Consider the following 15,869-nt stretch of genomic DNA (forward strand, 5'->3'; position numbering starts at 1 on the left):
CACATGCTGATCATCCACTGCTGCCCCAAGAATCACCAGATTAAAATATATGAACCCTTCGGGCAACTTCTGGAGCACAGAGTGCAGAAAAGATCTCCACTTTTTTTTTTCTGCAGAGACCTCAGGGTCCATTTAAAACAGTGGTTCTCAACTGGATTTACACTGAACATCAAGTGGTGGCCTAATGCAATACCAAACATTCATGCTACTCAAATGCTGCTCTCATTAAAGCAAAAAAAGGAACAAACCAAATTAAGATATATAAGAACAGCATATATTCACAATAGAAATCTTTTTAGTATAATTTTAATAGTAATTTCTTTAAAAAAGAAAAGAAAAGATTAAAAAAAAAAATGTAAATGTACTAACCCGTCTTTTCGGTAGTGTTAATTGTTACAAAAGATTTCTATTTTGAATAAATGCTGTTCTTTTTACCTTTTTATTCATCAAAGAATCCTGAAAAAAAGTGTCACAAGTTCCAAAAAATATTAAGCAACACAACTGTTTTCAACACTGATAATAAAACAGCATAACAATATTTTAGAATAATAGCTGATGAAAATTGCATCACAGGAATAAATTTTATTTTAAATTGCAATAATATTTCACAATATTATTATAATATCAATAATCACAATATCTGTATTTTTGATCAAATGAATAAGCAGAAGAGACTTTTTTTACCATTTTTTTAATTCTTACTGATACCAATCTTTTGAATGGCAGTACACACACACACACACAGTATATAGAAAATTTGACCTTTAATTCAAATTATGTTGATAATTTTTAATCAGAAATTATGTAGACATATAGTTCTGTGAATATGCATTCGCCCTCATTCTGATTTCTTCTGTTTTTGTGTATAGCTCATAATAAATAGTTTCAGAAATGAGAACTAAATCTAATATAAAACAAAGGCAACCTAAGCAAACACAAAATACAATTTTAAATGACAATATTAATTATTGAAGCAAAAGTTATCGAATACCACCTGGGCCTGTGTGAAAATGTATTTGCCCCTGTAATTACAAATTCCATATGAAGCTGCATTCATAATGGGGTTCAGCTGGATTAGACACAATCAGGTCTGATCACTGACAACCTTGTTTAATTAAATCAGCATTTAAATAGAACTTTTTCAACAGCATGAAGTTGGTTAAAATATCTTACCTGGTAATAATAATAATAATAATAATTAATTACATTTATATAGCGCTTTTCTAGGCACTCAAAGCGCTTTACATTGTCAGGGGGTATCTCCTCATCCACCACCAGTGTGCAGCATCCACCTGGATGGTAACACACTATGCCAAAAGTGCATAAAAAAAGGTGAAAGAAATTTCAGAAATGATGAGGAAGAAGCTGATTAAAATACATTCTGGGGAGGGTTCTCAAGCGCGGCTAGATTATGCAGCAGGACAATAATCCAAAGCAGAGGAGTAAGTCCTATGAATGGCTCCAAAAAAGCAAAAGTTAAGTTTTGGAGTAGCCTAGTCAAAGTCATGACTTGAACCCAATTGAAACACTGTGGCATGACCTTAAGTTCATGCTTGAAAACCCTCCAATGTTTCCAAAGATTTGATTACCAAATTTGTCATTTTATTATTTTGCACAATGAACAAACCAGGATAATTTTGTGTTTTGGGACACAAGTTATGAGATAGTTCATTATTGTTTTTCTGATCTCCACTCAATGGTTTCTGACTACTGAGTGGTCTTGGGCAGCCTGTAGACACCAGTGGACACAATAAGCTGGTGGGCCCTGACTTTCTTCTGCAGGAAAGCCTGCAGCTCATTCACATCCATCTCAGTGACCCCAGACCCAGCGGCCACAAACATTCGCAGCATGGAGTGGATCCTCTCCAAAGTCATGCTCTCCAGGTTAGTCAGCATGGCCTGAATGTAGGCCCAGAACAGCTGAGAAATAAGGGAAAACAGTTTAGCATTGTTTTAGCATTACATGGCAAATAAAGGTCCTGAGCAGCGTTACATTATTGCGTTATGACAAGAGTTGTAAGTGTATAAATCACCTGTAGTTTCTCTTCTCTCTGCTCAGACTGTGTTGCGGTGTTGGAGTCTCCCTCCTCATCACTGTCTATGAGCATGACACTTCTGTCGGATCTCTCTCTGCAAGAGCTTGTCTCCTGCACAGTATATCGACCTCCGGCTTCCTCCCGCAGCACGCCCTGCTGCTGCCACAGCGCCAGCTTCCTGCGCACCATCTCTTGTGGCACACCTAGGACACTACTCAGCTCTTCCAATGTCCATGTGCCTAATGAAGGAAAACAAATAGTAATGGGAATTCAAGCCAACAAATAATCAAGATTGTGGCATTCATTCGCACACTAGGTAGTGCACATGCTCATAATGCATAAGACTGCTGCAGGTATATTTTTAGTTCAAAACCTGGAAACCAGTACAGGGAAATAAGGTCTGTGGTTAACACAATATCAAAGTATTTTCATGTTTTATTCTACTACATAAAATACACCAGTAATAACGTTATTAACAAGTGCAACTAAATGGAACTCTAAAGGTTGTCAGGGACATTACGCAATATCACGCCAAACAAGAAAAATAGTCTACCCAGTTGTCCGCTTTCACACACTTTTTGTGTTTCTAATCAAAGTTTTGCTAACTTTTTTACCTCAAGCTTTCAGGGCAAATGTTTTGGTCAGAAGCATAGTGATGGTGACATTGAACCTGATTGTATTTAGGCTTCAAAATTTGAAGATTATCACAATGAACAAAATGTGTAAGAATCATCATCAAATTTTGTTGGTCACAGAGCTGTTTTTCCAATGGAAAAACCCTATTCAATTTTCTGTTGAGGGAACCAGGGGTTGGCCTATTTTGGTTTGAGTCTGGTCCGTGTCTGATCCCATTCCCATTGATTTCTCCCAAATAGTTCCATGTTGCATAAAGTATTCAAATCCTAGCAAAGTCTCATAAAGGCATCAAACGTCAGAGTGTATTGACTGTATTGTTGTTCACCCAAAATGGGTGAAAAAAATATTTGGGCGAATTAATTCTTCACACCTTTGTCCTGGAAGTGTAAAATGATGGAAGCATGGATGGGAGTCACTGTGAGGTTTGCGATGGTTCTGTTCTCCAGCTCCAAATCCAGCGTAACAGAACCCAGGTGAGGCTTCCACCTCAGAGTCCTCATGGCCTGCAAAATAATAAAAAGAAAGAAAAAAAAAAAAAAAAGATACGGCTTTAAGCATTTTGGTAACACTTTAGTATAGGGACCAATTCTCACTAGTTGCATATTAGCATGCCTATTATAAACATATTGGCTGTTTAATAGTTCTTATAAAGCACATATTCTGCATGACCATATTCTGCATCCCTAATCCTACCCAGTACCTAAACTTAACTACCTTACTAAATATTAACAAGCAGCAAATTAGGAGTTTATTGAGGCAAACGTCGTAGTTAATGGTTTGTTTACAGTGAGAATCGCACTTTCAAATAAAGTGTGACCAGCATTTTCAACAGAACATTGGAATAAAGAAAAATCATCAATGGCATGATTTGGAAATCATGAACAACTGAAGAATCTAAACAAACTCTTGTCACTGCCTTGGGTGAACACTTGATGCTCAACATAGTATCTGGGTCTTACCACAAAACCAGTTGAGAACCAATGGACTGGGAGTACCTTGAGTTTTTCAAAGCGGTGTGTGTATTCCTCCATTGCTTTAGAGACGACCGCAGGCAGTTCCATCTTCTCCTCCTTCAGCTGGGGCCAGAACTCAGATGAGATGATCATGGAAGACAGCGGTAATGTAGACTGCTCCTCTACAGGAAGACGACTCTCTTCCTCACGAATATTAGCGTTGATCCGCCGAGAGTCTGCTACATCCTGCAGAGAAAGACAGACACGTTCAAAAATATAAATAGCTCACGTAATGGAAGTAAATCCATTTCAGGTCACATTTCATGATAACAGGATAACTAAGAGAAGTAAATATGTGGACTAGAGCTGAGAAAATCGCGAAACATACCTTTAGCATCACCTCACAGTAATGCATGTGGGACTCGCCAAACCTCAGTTTCAGAAGCTCTACATTGCGAATCTCTCTATAAAAACAAATACAGAGGGAATTAAAGTACACAAGTACTGTACTGTACATAATAAAAACATAGTAAACAAACAGCACTTCTCGTTCTCTTTTGCTTTAAAATGTCTTTAATCTTTTGTTATAGATCATTATATGAAATCATTAATTAAATTTCCAAACATTTTTAAATATTAAAAAAGCAGTGTATAAAAAGAGAGCCTATCAATAGTCAATTAAATTTTCAAAAACTAAAAAAAGATTTTAAAAAGTCTTTACTCAATGATTTCAAAATATTTGAAATATATGTCATTATATTTGAAAACATACCATTTATTTATTTTACTTTTATTTGTATTCATACTATTTATTTATTGTATTTGTCCTATTTGTAGACTGTTTGTAATGTTGTGAACTCTCAATAAAATTTGATCACAATCAATGTAAAGCAAAGTAAAGAGGCTGTTATTGAAGGACGGAGCAGTGCAAACTATTTTGGACTGCAACAACAAACCAGCAGTCAATGAGCAAGCATTTACATTATTTCGATCATAACAAAGGGTGTTCACACATGTCTTAAAGCTACAGCAGCAAAAACGATTTGAGAGGATGATATGACTGCTTTAAACCAAACCAAAGTTAATAAGATGCAAACCTACCAACCAAATTTGTTTAAGTACCATTAGTGTGGCCGAGGGGCTTCACACTGAGGTTGCAAGATTTAATGTTAAATATTTTTTATAGGTTAATAATCAGGGTCTGCACTCAGGTTGTGATATTCCTGCCATACAGTATTTTAGAGTAAAAAGTAGGGATTAGGGCTGCACGATAAATCGCATGCGATATTTAACGCGCATCTTGTCAGAAAAGCCGGTTCTGTAATCAGCGGTAAATCTCCATCACGTGCGTGCTTTCACATTGAGAGGAAATTTAAAAGCAAAACCTACAAAAAAACGCTCTGATTGGTTGAACTCTTCATCTTTTTCTGTTGCTTGTTTTGAATACTGCAGGTGGACAGAGGCGTCACCAGGTTTTTTGTGTAGTTTAGAGCAGTGGTTCCCAACCCTGGTCCTGGAGGCACCCCAACACTGCACATTTTGCTTTAGAGTAACAAATCGTACCAGCGTACTTTGAGGTCAAAATGCGTATCCGCTACGCAAAATGCGTACAGGTTGGCAGGTCTGAAGATGATTCAAGAGCATTAAGTGAAGGTTTATAGAGGGAAAAGTGTATATGTTCATGTGTGCAAGGTGGGTTACCTGGCTGTGTTGTAGTTTAGCTGATGCAGAAGTCGGTCAGCCAGTACAGTCTTGTACTCATTAATGAAGATCTCTTTACTTCCATAAATGCTGACCAGCAGACTGATGATGTCAGAAGAGCGCCGTTTAGAGCCAGTTTTATCTACAGAGAGAAGACAGTGAGAGAGAACTGAAATGTTGATTACCTGTTAGGACCCAAATTTCTTTGACTGCAGACTGCATTCACTTATGTATTCTGTATTGACTGTATTCTACACCCATGTGAATGGCTGGTAAATTTGACAGAAATATTCCACCAGAAATATCTTAAACTAGCCATGAAACTGCATTTAACATTATTTATTTTCATTTAGCATTATTAATATTAAATATATTTTATAAATACTTTTATTCAGCAAAGAATCCTGAATAAATGTGTCACAAATTCCTCAAAATAAAAATAAACAAATAAATAAGTAAATAAATAAATAAAATTAAAAAACAGCTGACAGTTAACACTAACCTGTGAGAGCATCAGTGGGATCTGGGGTCCAGTCCTCTGGATCACTCCCCTCATCTTCACTATCCTGTGTCTCCAAGGTAACAGGGTCAGCTCGAGAGAGCTCACTGGCTAGATCAGTACAACCCTCTGCATCACCCGTCAGACTGCCCACTATTTGACGCACAGTGTCCTCACGCGTTCTGTAATTTCCAACATTACAACATAGAATTAACTACTTCAGTAATGGAACTGGTTTACAAACAAGCACAACTATCTTGAGACACGCAGCCCCACTGACCTGAGATATCTGCGAATGGGTTGGCAGGCCACTTGCAAGATCACCATAGAGGGGTCGAGCGCTCTTAGAGCTTTGATGGCAGAGATGTAAACAGTGATAATGTCAGATGTGTGGACTCCTGAAGTGGGAAAAGAAAACATGATGAAAGTCAAAACATTTTCACACATGAGTATTTAGCAATGTCCTGAATCACTGACCTGGATGCAGCAGTCGTGTTTCAAAGGCTGATTTGAGGGAGGCAAGAAGCTGCTGTCTCTGATTGGTCCGTTGCAGACAGAACTTAAGATCCTCGATGGCAGGAATAGACTCTGGAAAATCTGCAACAATTAAGCAGAAATAAATTTCCTATGAAGCAACCAAGATGAGACTACATGTAGTATGCTACATTAATGGAGTTTCGTTCTCACCTCGTATGATACTGAAGAGCTCCTCGATCCTCATGTTTACGTAGATACGGCAGAAGAACTGGTGCATGTGACAGTGCCAGCGCTGGAGGAGAGCATTGGCTGGCTGACCATCTGTAGGTGTGGCATCACTGCCTACCTCTTCCACCTTACTGGCAAACACCCTGCTCAGCCATCCCAAAACCTGCCCCAACCACTGGAAACGCAGTGATTTATTAGTGTTATTTTAGATGAGCGTCCATCAATAAGACTAAACACAATTTCTTAATTAACAGCATTTTAAATGGACACTTTAAGCTTGAATATGAAATTGTAAAAACAAAAAACAAATCCACCATATGCTTGAAGCTAATTAGCTCAAAATCTTTCTTATGCTCACCAATGAAAACAAACGACTAAGAAAATTTAATCAATTTATGTTATGATTTTGGCAGCTTTTTATTTTACAGTCCTGTTTTATAGACACATATTATGTACTTGCAAAAGTTATTACAATGACTAGATAATAACAATGTAATAACCCTGATCCTAAAGTCAATTTAAATTAGTTACCTTGTATTACTCAGGACTTTCTTGGTTAAGTACACTTTATATACGCATAGTTTAAAAAGAAGTGCAGCTATGATTCTTACGATTGACTGTTTCTTAACCAATCAACCATTTTAAATAGAAAATTTCTCACTAATTTGTGTAGTGGAATAAAAAAATTTTTATATTATTATCTTCGTACATCTAGACAACCCCTACCCCATATTTATGGGGTCCATTACGTACGACTGCAGCTCATACTTTGGGTTCGGGATCTGCTGAACATCCCCAAACCCTTAATAAAAAACCTGTAGTGTTTTTACACATGTATAACCTTTCAAAAGATCAAAAGTTAATGTAATGATATAAATTATCATTATTTAAACCTGCCACACATCAGAATTTGCACACACTTCAAGTCAAGTTGGCAGAGGTTTTGTGCTGACAAATCAACCTCATTTCAAATCTACATGGATCAAGTTATACATTTCGGACTCTTAATGGAATTTTTACATAAATTTAAATCCTTGTGCATAATTCTAAGCATCAACATTGGAGATCATATAAAATTAAACGGCTTCTACTGTGTAACTGGATGAAAAGTGTATACATCATTGAAGTCTGTGAGAAAAGAGCTCTCGTATTCTCCCCTGCAGCGCTGCTCCATCCTCTGCTCTATCAGCTGGTGCAGGATGCTGGTCACGGCCTCTGAGCTCACACGCTCCAACAGCTGTAGTTTGGAGCTGAAATTAACATTATAAGATATTAGATAAGACATCTTCATAAGACATTTGTGAAGACATTATATATCCTAGCAATCCACCTCTCCAACAAAGTATTTGATATTCTTCTAAATGTTACTGTTATGCAGTAATAGCTGTGGATGTCTATGAATGGTGGCACACATATTCATGTTTTATGCTATTGAGTATATAAGAATTTTGAAGAGTTAACTTTTTGAGTCCATTTCATTAGATAAAATATTGTAAATACTTCTCTATAAATAAAATCAATCCATAGCGCTATTGTCTGTTGTGATACCGATTAAGATGTGAAACAAAAACGTTTTGCACTGAGCACATTGCTTCTCCTGTTGTTGGACACAGAACATCTCTTTTAACGTGTAAAATATAACATACTATATAAAATACTACTGGGAATACTGCATGCTATTACAATCTGTTTTGGAAAGCTTTTTTAGTAGTAAACAGTATGTACTGTATAATATGCTGCATGCTAGTATTCCATTCCAAACATTGCCACAATTTAACTTATACAGACATACAGCACTCTTACACCACAGCAACATTATGTAAGTAGTGACTAAACAACAAAGGAAAGGGCAGCATCTGTAGGATTATCAGAATGGTACTTCTCTTCAACTCACAGTATGTGGCTGAGCTCTTGAAGCTGCTCTAGAGCTTCCTGACACCAACACAGGTGAGGGAGGACAGCACAGCCTGGGCACAAACCACCTTCATCATGATCCACTGTGCCCTCCTCAGCCTCCACAGCTTCCCCTGCCTGACTCATGTGCACGGAGAACGTGCGGCTGTAAAACTCCAACACACGCTCTTGCAGCACAGGTGGAGGGGAGAACAGAAGAATGGCACGAATGACAGAGAAAGCTCTCTCTGTCAGACCACGGGCCCCTGGACCAGACAGACCTCCACGGCTCTCATCCTGCCATGAGCCCAGTCTCTCAAGACCATCTTGAAAAATAAAAGAGGGAGAGTAATATTAACACAGTAGACTCAAGAAACACTGGGCAGGATGAATCTCACAAAGAAAAATCAGGTCACAATTCCCTCTGAAAATCAAAAATAAAAATTATTAATAAATACATTAAGACATCTGAACTTTTTAGATTTAAGAAAATACAACTTACCACAGAACTCATTTTAATTAATTCATTTTACAAAAACAATAGCTCAAAACTTGAATAGCTCTGCTCACAAATACTAAAATATGGAAATAACTTTTACTGTACCCTCTTATCACAATGCAAAAAAGTGATCTTCTTGAACTTTTCCAGTTCAAATGTCTAAAGATTCATAAATCAAGATACATTTACTTGTTTTCAATTAATCAAGTTTATAATTTAAAGTTTTCATACCCCACTGACAGATACTTACCCAGCGGGTAAAATAAGTATTGAACACATCACCATTTTTCTCAGTAAATATATTTCTGAGGTGATGTTGACATGAAATTTTCACCAGATGTCGGTAACAACACAAGTAATCCATACATACAAATAAGTTCTGAAATTAAGTTCTAGAAATTAAGTTATGTGTATTAAAATGGAATGACTCAACTAGTAATTAATTACTTTTATAGAGTAACTTACCCAACGTCTGGCATATTGGAAAAGTAACACATTTGAATGCAAAAACGAGTTCTGTGTGAACTGCCCCTAAGAATGAATGCAACAAATACAGTATGCCAGTTATTTCTGGTCATGCCATGATAGTGTACATAAACACAGGAGCAAGTGCACTATGGCGGCAATCAGTTAGTCCAGTATTTAAGACACTAAAATGATATGGTCAGTGATGCAAAACAGAAATCAAAAAATTTAGACGTTCTGTGAAAAAATCCACAAAAAATGTTTTGTAATGTATTTTAGATCAATTTTGTGAATTATTAAATAAACAACCACAAAGCAGTTTAATCAGGTGCTAAATGTGCTAAACTAGTGCTGCACTGTAAATGTTTAAAGTCATTCTTTTAAGTGTACTTTTTTTTTAAGTGTACTTTTAAGTGTAATTTAGGTTCTATTCTATGTAAATTAGGCTGATTATATATCACGGCTTATTCACAATACTCTATTTGTATAAAGCAGTCATGCATAGTACTAATTCTGTGGTGTGTTTCTAACTTTCTTTTCTTTTCCATATTAATTCCTAATGAATTCCCCGTTTTGGAAATTCATTTTAAAAAAAAATGGAAGGAAATGGAGGAAAATGTAACCCGTTCCAAATGTAACATGACCCTTTCCTACATTTTATTTTTCCCATTCTATATGTAATTCCATGCCGTTCTCACTCGCTATCTCCCTTTTATTCCTTGTGGAGACTAAGATTATAAGAAGCACACAGATGGAAGTCCTCAGTGGGCTCAGCTTCTTTTCATCTGAGGACTTTATCAAGAAGAACAGTCTGTGTTAAACACACTCACACTCTGTCTCCTTTTCTCACACACTCTTTCTCTGTCTCATACAAACACTTCACATATCTCGTTCAGCAGCTGGAAGCAATGATTTGATTCAGTGCTTTTGAGAGATTGGACCCCATCTTTCATTCGGCCACAGCCCATCACTAAACTCTTTCACACTGTCCATCTGGGACCTCACACTACACTGTAAAAAATGAAATGAGGGTGGACATTCCAGCGAGACAATGATCCCAAACACAGCCAAGGAAACTCTCATTTGGTTTCAGAGAAGGAAAATAAAGCTGCTAGAATGGCCCAGCCAATCACCTGACTTGAATCCAATAGAAAATCTATGGAAAGAACTTAAGAGTTTATAGAAGAGGCCCATGGAACGGTCAAGATTTGAAGACTGTTTGTGTGGAAGAATGGGCCAAAATCACACCTGAGCAATGCATTGTTCTAGTTTTAAGCATAAACTCACTTAATATTGTTCTGTTCCTCAGCCTTCATATCTTCATTTTGCAACTCAAGTAAATGTATAAGGATGCTTAGATATTTGTTCTGGAAAACAAGAGGAAATATTCTCTTTTTTTTTGTAGTGCATGCAACATTTAATGCCACAACTTCATGAATTTAAGACTTTCAGCTCCAATTTAAGACCTTTTAAGGCCTTAATTTGTGGAAGAGTGAATTAAGACATTTTAAGACCATTTTAAAGGGGTCCTATTATGCTCTTTTACAAAGTCTTGATTTTGGCAGGGCCAACTAGGGGGATCTGAAAACTTCTAAGGGGTCCACATGACGACGTATTGTTATTAATTCACATAAATATTATTAAACATTAATATATTAAAACAAGCTATCTTAATTTTAACAAAGCACAGAATCAGGATACATAAACTGAAATCATAGCCTATTTCTTTTTTCTCCTCAATAACTAATGTTTTTACTGAAAAATGTAGTTCTTTAAACCTGAACTAAATTGTGGCTAATTTATCTATATTAACAGTCCCAGTTTACATCAATAATACTTGATAATACTAGAGAGAGAGAGTGTAAAGTGAATAAGTTGAATAATGAATCAGTTTTTGTTGTTGTTGTTGTTTTAATCTATCTATATGCCTGTATAACTTGTTCACTGTTTATTGCTTTGGCAACATTTTGCTATTCCACAGTCATGCCAATAAAGCTCATTTGAATGTAATTGAATTTAATTGAGAGAGAGAGAGAGAGAGAGAGAAAGAGAGAGAGAGAGAATTATGTTGGGCAGTTGAGAACAACTATGCTACAACATTTCGATTTTAGTGTTTCAACCAGCAACAAAAAGTACACTTTATATAGTTTAGTGTAGTTTTATAGTTTTTCTAATAAAATTAAGTCAGCTATGACACAACTGCAACAATAAGCGAACACTATGCCTGTCTAACATCTGTTTTTCAAATACACATAGGCTGTTAATATGTTAATAGATATTTTAATAAAACCGTTGCCACCGAGTAGGGTGTGACATACCAAGGAAAGGTTGCAGCTCTTGGAGAAGGTTTCTGAAGGCTTCTAGTAAAGCCTTTGCCCTGTCCCTCTCCTGTGACTCCCGCTCTGGCTGCTTAAGCCCCGTCCAGAACTCTGGAGCAACAGAAGTAGTCAAACGCACCTGCAGAGTCTCCAGCAGCCAACCTTCCACATACTGACCCAGTCCATGTACACCCAGCAGGGCCAAGGTTTCAGAGAGAACCTCATCAGTCGAAGCATTTGGTGGCACAGGAGACACCTAGAGAGACATGGTTGGGTTTCAGCTTTTGGCACTCAAAGGTACTTCATCAATGCTATAACCATGTCCAAGTACCAAGGTACTTGTTTTGTTAATGTAGCTACCATCAGAAGCTGGATTTAGCTTGGATTTAGATCAGAAGCGATTTCAGCAACCGTTTTTACCTAGTTACACTGTAGTAAGGTTATATCTAATACTCACCAGTGCAGATGTCACTGTGTCCCAGGCTGCTGAAAGTCCCCGCGGCATCGACTGCGCCTCGTTCATTCCTCTCTCAGGCTGTAAACAATAGTCATATATCCTGTGATACAAGAATACTGTTTTGTGCCGTTACCATACGTGGATTTTGATTTTACTCTGTGACTGTTTAGTCCAAAATCGTATGATCAAAGCCATTTAAAAGATCCTCTTTAGACATTGCGTCGACAAATTATAGCGCTCTTCTTCAAACGACTGTCGCGCGCTGATGACGACACGCTGACGTAAAATAGTAGTCTTATGGCATTGAATAAATAAAATAAAAAAGTAAAAGTAGTAGTACTAGTAACGACAACAACAACAATAATATAGCGCAGGTATTTGGCACTATCAGAGATGAATGTATAAATGTATCTGATCATGGGTCGCGGAAGCGGGGGGGCCGCCCGGGCCTGGGCCCGTGTTACTTTTGAGGTCTGGTACAAATATGACATGGACTACAAAAAAAAAAAAAATATATATATATACAGGCTATAGGCTCATATGTATGCACGCTTAATCATTAAAAGATCGCGATCTCGAATAAAACACACGCGATCTTATTCCTAAATGACGGTGATTCCGCTATGTCTATTAAACAAAGACTATAGAATACCTTTGTCTTAAAGGGACTTTGCTATTAAACCTTTGAAAACACAATCACATTGGAATATTTAAACCTGCTTTCGCGCAGCCGCTGATCCAGATCATGTAGCCTAAGCTTTATGTTTTGAAACAGTCTACACAAACAGTCTACTTACACAGTAGGCTACATTTCTATGTTGCAAACATTAAATAATAACGAAAGTATTTGGAGAAAGGTTTTTAATCCGGATATAAACTCTGATGTTGCGGCAGCCGCGATCAAAACGAGTAATAAACCTTTGGAACTAATCAGGGGCGTCATGCACTCATTATTTTTGAGGGGGCACGAGCAGCCACAACAGCACTTATGTTTAAATTTGTTCCTTTTTATTCGAAACATTCCTAAAAGCATTAACTTAATTATCATGAAATATCTTCATTCTCACCTTTATAGATTATGTTGATCTATCAGTGACGGCGCTACACCGGGGCTAGGGGGGGCTATAGCCCCGTCAGAATTTTTAATAGCCCCGGTTTAGCCCCATTTCTTTATGAAGTAACTCTGACGTCATCAATATCATTTATTTTCTTAGCACCCCCACATATTGGTCTAGCCCCCCCTTAGCACCGGTAGAGAAAAAATTCTGTCTCTGGCTCAGCGCCAGCCAGCGAAAGCAGATTTGAATTTAGCCGCTGATGATATGACACTGAATGTTCTAATCACACCAGTGTGATTGTATTAAATATAGAAAATATTAATCGGCCATTTTTTGTCTTTTAGAAGCTGCATTCAAAATCCACTTGGCTCAAAAATCTGAGGGGGCACGTCACGTCACTTTGAATGGGCATGACGCCTCTGAAACTAATGATACGCTTCAAATATATATTGTATATATTACATTATGCCAGTAGGTGGCAAACAGTGACTGTTAAATGTATTTGATGTCTAAATCATTCAAGAGATTCGTTCAAAAACTCTGGACTAAATAAGTCTTCTTCTTTTTTTCAAATGATTTTTTAGCTACATAATGAATTCATTTAAATTAATAAATATTTTTAAATACACTCATTTATAACATTTTAGACATTTATAAATAGACTCATTTATAACATTAAAAAAACATTTAGTCAGAAACTCAAATTACATATTTTCTTTGGTTGTCTAATGTTTGTTTTCAGAATCGTGGGAGAATAGCATAAAAATACATAGGCTAACATATCAGACATCTAACTAATGCCATTAGTACTGTTTATAGCCTATTATGTTACACGTTACTATGTATGTCTATGAACATGTATTATGTAGTTCTGCAACCAACTTTTTTTGTAATTTGATGCAAAGGTGATATAATACAAAGAATAGTGTTATAAATGTACATACATTTTTTTAAAAATACAAATATTAAAAACTTTAAAGGATTTACGTTTACGATGCTGATGACCGTTAAACGCGTCATTCACAGTCTTGTGAAAAGGGTCCATAGTTTTTGTTGTTGTTTAGCTTTTTAATAATGAAAACTATTTTTATACAACTTTATCCTAAATTCTAAAATAAAAGTCTAACGGAAACCGACGTGATGACGCTTCTTGAACGTTCCCATGGAAACAGGAGGGAGACTTGACTTAACCGCTTCTGGGCTTCTGGAATGTTTTCTTTAAAGTTACTCCCCTCGCAGATGTGTTCCATTTAACGCTCGGTAAAGTTCGTGGCTTGCTAATTCAAGCAAGAATCTGACTCTGAAGGTACAACCAACAAACAGACTTTAATGCTAAGTTGCATGAAACGCTCTTAGTGATTAAACTAGTGCAGGCGGGCATCTTCTTGTAGTTAGCGAGCTAGCCTGCTAATCAGAATGACCCAGCAAGGAGCTGCGCTGCAAACCTACAACAATGAGCTTGTCAAGTGTAAGTAGCCATCGACCAAGATGTATCATTTTGCTGTCGGGGGAACATAACCTTAGATTTTCTTTTTGATATTGTTTTCTTCTAGTTGTATGTAAGTTACTTGTCATGGGTAGAAGAAACTTATATGCAGCTCGTCTACGCTGACATTTGTAGTCATTATACTAGCTTAGTAGTGATTAGAAGACTTTTGTGACACCTGTCATCCTGTGCCTTTCTTCTTTCCCCGAAAGAACAGCTTTTATAACTAACTGAGGGCAAAGAAGACGTGTGTTTTTGTGAGACATAAATATGGTTTCCTTTAAAGCTTCAGTGGTTTAAAGGGGTCCTATTATGCTCTTTTACAATGTCTTGAATTTGTTTTGGGGGTGTACTAGAACATGCTCTCATGCTTGGTATTTCGAAAAACGCATTATTTTTTTACATAATTTACCTTATTACAATACCTTTCTCCCCATCCTGGCAGAAACGGCTCGATTAGTTCCGGGTTTGATGAACGCCCGCCTTCCGAAAAACGAAATGTGATGTGATTGGTTAGCTGTCCCAGTGCGTTGTGATTGGCGAACAGCTTAGACGGCGTTTCAGTACTGCCCCGCCCCTTGCCAAAGCAGCAAGTTTCGTCTGCTCTGGTTTAGTTAAAGGGGTCATATGATGCTGCTAAAAAGAACAGTATTTTGTGTATTTGGTGTAATGAAATGTGTTTATGCAGTTTAAAGTTAAAAAAACACATTATTTTCCACATACTGTACATTATTGTTTCTCCTCTATGCCCCGCCTTTTTGAAACGCGTCGATTTTTACAAAGCTCATCGGTAAATACAGTGATATAAAAACACCCGCACTCAATGTATGGGAAACACTGTAGTCTCATAATTGAAGTGTAAATTCTGCAGATTACATCATTGTCCAGTATTGTACTGTCAGCAATTTATTATAAAACCGTTTTCATAATTGTAACATACATATTTACATACATAATTATTCAGGTGCATGCAGGGCTGCCAACTCTCAGGCATTCAGCGTGAGACTCAGGCAATTGACACTATTCTCACGCTCTCACGCCACACATCCCTTTTCTCACGCAGAAAAATGTCCCTGCCAAATTCAATATTTATTTATGATAAAAAAATTTTTTTTTTTAAAAACTCCAGACAGCGCTCGTCATTGTCAGAATGATTTAGATGG

At 37.0% G+C, this 15,869-nt stretch overlaps 2 protein-coding genes across 2 annotated transcripts in view; one reads left to right on the forward strand and one right to left on the reverse strand.

The window, feature by feature from the left end:
* Positions 1–1,241: 1,241 nt before the first annotated feature.
* On the reverse strand, positions 1,242–12,446 carry LOC107746468 (anaphase-promoting complex subunit 2-like). Its single transcript, XM_016560689.1, has 14 exons — positions 12,163–12,446; positions 11,706–11,961; positions 8,425–8,749; positions 7,648–7,780; positions 6,513–6,705; positions 6,303–6,422; positions 6,106–6,223; positions 5,829–6,007; positions 5,327–5,468; positions 4,014–4,089; positions 3,668–3,871; positions 3,043–3,175; positions 2,034–2,275; positions 1,242–1,920 (listed from the first exon to the last, which is right to left on the reverse strand). The coding sequence occupies exons 1-14, from the start codon at positions 12,226–12,228 to the stop codon at positions 1,708–1,710; spliced, it is 2,400 nt and encodes a 799-aa protein (XP_016416175.1). The 5' UTR covers positions 12,229–12,446; the 3' UTR covers positions 1,242–1,707.
* Positions 12,447–14,374: 1,928 nt separating this feature from the next.
* The window catches only part of LOC107746470 (Sjoegren syndrome nuclear autoantigen 1-like), a 7,226-nt gene continuing 5,731 nt past the window's right edge, over positions 14,375–15,869 (forward strand). Inside the window, exon 1 of the mRNA XM_016560692.1 lies at positions 14,375–14,688. Coding sequence (XP_016416178.1) covers positions 14,637–14,688 — 52 coding nt within the window. The 5' untranslated portion in view covers positions 14,375–14,636. The remainder of the gene's footprint in view (positions 14,689–15,869) is intronic.

Source organism: Sinocyclocheilus rhinocerous, unplaced genomic scaffold (genome assembly GCF_001515625.1).
Source record: "Sinocyclocheilus rhinocerous isolate Xijiao unplaced genomic scaffold, SAMN03320098_v1.1 scaffold739, whole genome shotgun sequence".
In the NCBI taxonomy this organism is placed as follows: domain Eukaryota; kingdom Metazoa; phylum Chordata; class Actinopteri; order Cypriniformes; family Cyprinidae; genus Sinocyclocheilus; species Sinocyclocheilus rhinocerous.

What these genes read in the sequence shown, in the direction of transcription:
- LOC107746468 (XM_016560689.1), bottom strand. Translation starts at nt 12,228, where the DNA reads ATGAACGAGGCGCAGTCGATGCCGCGGGGACTTTCAGCAGCCTGGGAC. An exon ending in AACACGACTGCTGCATCCAG is followed by an intron (nt 6,224 to 6,302) that starts GTCAGTGATTCA and finishes TTCCCACTTCAG; the next exon opens with GAGTCCACACATCTGACATT. An exon ending in CCCATTCGCAGATATCTCAG is followed by an intron (nt 6,008 to 6,105) that starts GTCAGTGGGGCT and finishes TGGAAATTACAG; the next exon opens with AACGCGTGAGGACACTGTGC.